At 40.9% G+C, this 6,703-nt stretch overlaps 1 protein-coding gene across 1 annotated transcript; it reads left to right on the top strand.

Annotated features, from left to right (window-relative positions):
• The first annotated feature begins 814 nt into the window (after positions 1-814).
• LOC311509136 (protein NLRC3-like) lies at positions 815-6,215 on the top strand. The gene is made up of 6 exons (XM_084574200.1): positions 815-847; positions 2,346-2,424; positions 2,568-2,796; positions 2,965-4,747; positions 5,408-5,584; positions 5,952-6,215. The coding sequence occupies exons 2-6, from the start codon at positions 2,347-2,349 to the stop codon at positions 6,181-6,183; spliced, it is 2,499 nt and encodes an 832-aa protein (XP_084430326.1). The 5' UTR covers positions 815-847; position 2,346; the 3' UTR covers positions 6,184-6,215.
• The last annotated feature ends 488 nt before the right edge of the window (positions 6,216-6,703 follow it).

Genomic DNA, 6,703 nt, shown 5'->3' with positions numbered 1-6,703 from the left:
AGGTGGAAGAAAGACACCCTGGTGATATTTTTGATATGTGACTCAAATGAGAGAGTAGGATCAAGCATTACGCCCAGATTCCTAACTTCAGCAGAGGTTGTAGTGAAATAGCCGGGGATAGATAGCTGCAGATGTTCAAGTTTTTTTAGAGTGTTAGGGGTGGAAATGAGAATAGCTTCTGTCTTATCTTGATTGAGTTTGAGGAAATTTTGAATCATCCAGTTGTTAATGGCATTTAGACAGCTGACCAGATTGGATAATGATAGTATGTGAGCGGGCTTGGTGTGAATGTAAATCTGGGTGTCATCTGCATAACAGTGAAAATTGAGCCCATGATGTTGTATTATGTGGCCTAGGGGAAGGATGTAGATTAAAAGACTGATAGAAGAAGAACAGCTTTTCAACTGACACTGATACGAAACAGAAAATAGGAGCAGCTGATGTTTTTACAGCAGAAATGATGTCAAGGATTTGATGTTCAGGTGAATGGTTTGTGTATCCTCTGCAGGTGAAGGTAGAAAGTGTTCGTGAGCTGTTGTGAATCCAGCAGCATGGATCAGTGTGAGGACAGAGAGGAGGGAGTCCTTCCCTCTAAAACCACTCTGAGTGGGGAACATGATTTTAAACAACATAATTTATCTGAGAAAAGGTAAGATAATGTTACAGTAAGTACAGAAATAGTAGAAATTGTTAACTGAATATCTGATCTTCAGTGAGTTCATCATTACTGTTTTTCTTTCAGGATCCATCAGAGACCAGACTCACCTGAACCCAGCTGTGTGTCCTTCAAGAGTGACATGTCAAAGGATTTTTATTTTAATTTTAAACAACATTTTCCTGACAAAAGGTAAGATAATGTTACAGCAAGTACGTAAATGTACGTAAAACTCTGGATGAAATCTACTGTAACAACCCACATGCCTACAAAGACCAATCACTGCCACATCTGGGACTCTTAGATCATCTGTCCATGTCACTGATCCCAGCATTCAAATCACTCAGCTGAAAACAGAAACCGTCTACAAAGACAGCCAAAATGTGGACTGAGGACTGAGGAGGCTGTGTCCTCAGCCCTCTTCTCTACTCACTATTCACCTATGACTTTGCTCCCATTCACACCACCGCCACTATTGTCAAATTTGCTGATGAGACCATAGTCAACAAATATCAACAAGTCTACAGAGAAGCAGTTCCGCATCTTGTGCATTGGTGTGTTGACAATAACCTGAACTTAAACTCTTCGAAAACCAAGGAACTTATAGTGGACTTCAGAAAATCCAAACACCCTCAGTAGTCTACATAAAGGAGAGGTGGTGCAGGGGGTGGATAGCTTTAAGTTCCTTGGTGTGACCTAATAATAATAAAACAGTGCTGCCTGCTGACTGAGATAGACCTGGGAAAAAAAGATTTCTCAATAAAATACTAATGGCTGCATTGGTGAAGATTGTTAATCATCAAACATGAATGTCAGTGTTAGAGAAAGGTATCACAATTGACCGAAGTTGCTTTTGGAGCAACTATGCTGAGAGTCTCCATCACATTAAAAGAAACAGGAGCATTAAAGAAGAAGTTAGTTTTTATTAATGAGGAAAAAGACTGTTGAGAAATGGACACCAAAGTGAAACAAAAACTTGTGGCGCTCCCCCTGGTGGCTGACTACAGTATAGGTTATAAGTCTTACCCCCTCTATGTTAGTGGATGGGACTTGGGCCCAGGCAGGTAGTAAAAAAATGCTGATGTATATGTTTTAATTAGTTATTTCATGCTATTAAGAAGGGTTGTCTCTTTATGATAGATAACTGTGACGGACAGTTGCTATTGACAGCCTCTCTGTGAACCTGTCCCAGATGGAGCTTTGCACTCTTTGTCTTAATTTACATTGAGAGTAGAAACCTCAAAATGTTTTTTATCTATCTGAAACCGACTAAATTAGTTGTTGTGCTGTAAACTGTGCTAACCCACCTCAGGGATCAGGGACAGCTTTGAAGTTTTTCAGTCAGTTTAATTTTTGTTTTTTGAGATTGTAAGTGAGCTAATGTAACTACTAGTTAACATAAGCTCTGTGGGGAACATAGTGACAGTCAGTAGTTGGCATTTGCCAAGTCTGAAGTGATGGTGATTTTCTTGAGAAAAATAAGTGCAGTGTATAATCCAACATTTCTTTGAAAATGGCAGCGGTAGAGCGGAACACAGTCTTAACCAAATCAAAACATGAGTGAGTCTCGCAAAAGTATCTGAACTCAACTGATTCACTGTTCACGTCCAGATATCACTTCATGGGCATTTACAGATTGGTCTCTGTGGACTGATATGATGTGAACTAATTGTTGATGATTCATTCACAGAATGGAGCAGCAGAGTTTAAATGTTCTCTGTGGTCAGTCTGTTCATCAGCATCAAACACACTTGGACTCCATATTTAAGGTCTGTGCGTGGACAACAACTACTTTCCATCATCTCCGTGCTGCTCTTTGCAGACCAGTGGACTGTCAGTCTGTCCAACATGGATCTGATGTTTGTCTCCATGATTTCAGTCTGGTTGTCATTCATATCGTTTTCTGTTTCAGCTGCTGGAGGACAATATTGTCACTTTTGTGAAGAATGAGCTGAAGAAGATTCAGAGGGATATGAGTCCAGATTACCCAGAATGCTTAGAGAGTCAGAGGGAGGATGAGGAGGTGTTGGAGGGTGAGGATGAAGAGCAGACGAGGAGCAGCAGAGATGCATTTGTGAAGATCACACTGAACTTCCTGAGGAGAATGAAGCAGGAGGAGCTGGCTGATCGTCTGCAGAGCAGTAAGATGATATCTCTGAACATTGAACCTGATGAATAAATGAAACATTTACTGATATCTCAAGTGATAAACCAAGATATATTCAAACACCTATTCTTTAGGGGAATGAAGTATTAGAATACTTACTGTGTAATATATTTACATAATTATCTATTGTGTGTTCATTAAGGAACTCCTGATGGAGCTGGTCGGAAACTTAAATCTACTCTGAAGGAGAAGTTCCAGTGTGTGTTTGAGGGGATAGCTAAAGCAGGAAACTCAGCTCTTTTGAATGAGATCTACACAGAGCTCTACATCACAGAGGGAGAGACTGCAGAGGCCAATGATGAACATGAGGCCAAACAGATTGAAACAGCATCCAGTAAACTACACAGACCAGAAACAACCATCAGACCAGAAGACATCTTTAAAGCCTCACGTGGAAGAGATAAACCAATCAGAAGAGTGATGACAAAGGGAGTGGCTGGCATTGGGAAAACAGTCTTAACACAGAAGTTCACTCTGGACTGGGCTGAAGACAAAGCCAACCAGGACATCCAGTTCACATTTCCATTCACTTTCAGAGAGCTGAATGTGTTGAAAGAGAGAAAGTTCAGCTTGGTGGAACTTGTTCATCACTTCTTTACTGAAACCAAAGAAGCAGGAATCTGCAGCTTTGAAGAGTTCCAGGTTGTGTTCATCTTTGACGGTCTGGATGAGTGTCGACTTCCTCTGGACTTCCACAACACTGAGATCCTGACTGATGTTACAGAGTCCACCTCAGTGGATGTGCTGCTGACAAACCTCATCAGGGGGAAACTGCTTCCCTCTGCTCACCTCTGGATAACCACACGACCTGCAGCAGCCAATCAGATCCCTCCTGACTGTGTTGACATGGTGACAGAGGTCAGAGGGTTCACTGACCCCCAGAAGGAGGTGTACTTCAGGAAAAGATTCAGAGATGAGGAGCAGGCCAGCAGGATCATCTCCCACATCCAGACATCACAAAGCCTTCACATCATGTGTCACATCCCAGTCTTCTGCTGGATCTCTGCTACAGTTCTGGAGGATGTGTTGAAAACCAGAGAGAGAGGAGAGCTGCCCAAGACCCTGACAGAGATGTACATCCACTTCCTGGTGGTTCAGATCAAAGTGAAGAAGGTCAAGTATGATGGAGGATCTGAGACAGATCCACACTGGAGGTCAGAGACCAGGAAGATGATTGAGTCTCTGGGAAAACTGGCTTTTGATCAGCTGCTGAAAGGAAACCTGATCTTCTATAAATCAGACCTGACAGAGTGTGGCATCGATATCAGAGCAGCCTCAGTGTACTCAGGAGTGTTGACACAGATCTTTAAAGAGGAGAGAGGACTGTACCAGGACAAGGTTTTCTGCTTCGTCCATCTGAGCGTTCAGGAGTTTCTGGCTGCAGTCTACATGATCCACTGTTATACCAAAAGGAAGACAGAGGTGCTGGAGTACTTCCTGGGACAAAACTACAATGACTCAACTTTGGATGTCTTTCTGGACAGAGTCATAGAGAAATCCCTGCAGAGTATAAATGGTCACCTGGACCTGTTGGTTCGCTTCCTCCATGGCGTCTGTCTGCAGTCCAACCAGAGACTGTTAAGAGGTCTGCTGGGTCAGACAGACATCAGTCCAGAAATCATCCAGAGAGCCATCAACAACCTGAAGAAGATGAACATGGACAACATTTCTCCTGACAGAAACATCAACATCTTCCACTGTCTGATGGAGATGAACGACCTCTCAGTTCATCAGGAGATCCAAGAGTTCCTGAAGTCAAAGAACAGATCAGAGAAGAAACTCTCTGAGATCCACTGTTCAGCTCTGGCCTACATGCTGCAGATGTCAGAGGAGGTTATGGATGAGTTGGACCTGAACAATTACTACACATCATGGGACGGACGATGGAGACTGATTCCAGCTGTTAGGAACTGCAGAAAGGCTCAGTGAGTCCAGATGTGATTAACATTATAAATCAGTTTACATTAGTTTAGTTCTTTAAATGTTCACACTATAAAATTATCACCCTATCAAACAGTGTTTAACTTGTTTATTGCGAACATTACATGTCAGTTGTATTTTGTTATAGATGTTCTCCAGCTGTTTCAAACACTGTGAGAATGTAGATTTTCTTCTTTTTATATTCCATTATTTATATATAAAGTGTATTAGAGCTGTCTGTCAATTAATATATTTAATAAATATATTAATTAATATATTACTATATATTATTTTGAATTAGACATTGCCTGTTTTTAATCGGTTCTAGATGTGACTTAAAGGGGTGTTTTCCACATTTGAATCATTTTAGTCATCATGACTTTATGGAGTCAGACGTGAGATCAGATTTCACTGACGGACTGTGTGGAAGAAGCCTAAATGTAACTCCATTTATCTCTCCATTCATTTGCAGATTAAAACAAAACAAAGTTTAGAAGTCTGGAGGTTTAAGAGAAACTGATGAGAGTTATTGTCAGATCAGATAAGAAGCTGAATCACTGATGTCAAACAGGATGAGTCAAGCTGTTTAGTCTTCAAATGCATGAAGTAAATGATAAAGTGTCTTCATTCATATTAACATATTTTATATTCATGTGTCATGACAGATTTTCTGACTGTGGACTCTCAGAGAGTCACTGTGAAGTTGTGGCCTCAGCTCTGAAGACCAACCCATCCCATCTGACAGAGTTAGACCTGAGCTACAACAACTACCTGAATGATTCAGGAGTGAAGCAGCTGTGTGTTGGACTGGAGAGTCCAAACTGTAGACTGGAGACTCTGAGGTCAGTTCACTGAATGTTTTTATCATATTAAACACTTCTCTTGTCAGAATTGACAAATGGAAAATGAACCACAAACAGTTGGTTTAAATGAAGTAGCATCGTGTTCCTTAATATCAGCAGGTGTCTCCTCAGTAATCGGTGGTCGGTCTGATCTCAAATCAAGACCAGTCTAGTGTTCACATATACATTTAAAGAGTTATTGGAGTCAGTAATCATTCTTTCTGTTCATACTGTCTGTGAAGAAACTCATCAAGTAATTTCTTACAGTGTAGGTATGTTAGGAAGACACTGATGTCAGCAGCATGTTATTGATCTGATCTGTGCTGACATGAATAGATTTAATTTACATATTTTATTCTTTATTCAGATTGATTCGTTGCAAGTTGTCAAAGATCAGCTGTAACTCACTGGTCTCAGCTCTGAGGTCCAACCCCTCTCATCTGAAATATCTGGACCTGAGTGACAACAACCTGAAGGATTCAGGGGTGAAGCATCTGTGTGGTTTTCTGGAGAGTCCAGACTGTAGACTGGAGACTTTGGGGTCAGTGCACTGGATGTCTGTTACTATTGTGGATCTGATTTGTTTAATTACAAACTGAACTTAATTCATGTTCATACAGAATTTCCATCCATAAAGGTGAATATTTCCTCTTGCTCATATTTTCTCTTTTCCTGTCCTAAATTTAGTCTGTCATCTCAAAGATGAGTGTTAGTTGAAAGTATAGAAGGCTGACATGATGATGATCCACAATAACACAAGGACAAAGTCACTACTTATTTTAGAGAACAGCTCATTGATTAGGACGTATTAATGTTGATCTGCACAGTAAAACCTGAACATCTGATTGATTATCAATGATTTTATTAACATCTTTTATTCTTCATTCAGATTGATGAACTGCAGGTTGTCAAAGATCAGCTGTGATTATCTGGTCTCAGCTCTGAAGTCCAACCCCTCCCATCTGAAACATTTGTACCTGAGTTACAACAAGCTGAAGGACTCGGATGTGAAGCAGTTGCTTGATGTTGTGAAGAGTCCAGACTGTAGACTGGAGACTCTGAGGTGAGTGGAGGTTTGGAGTCAGTCCATGCTTCTTTCAGTAGTATTGTACTGGACAC

This window comes from Chelon labrosus (genome assembly GCF_963514085.1).
Source record: "Chelon labrosus genome assembly, chromosome: 24".
NCBI lineage: Eukaryota > Metazoa > Chordata > Actinopteri > Mugiliformes > Mugilidae > Chelon > Chelon labrosus.
Note: the sequence above shows the minus strand (reverse complement) of the source record. Positions and strands in the feature narration are given on the sequence as shown.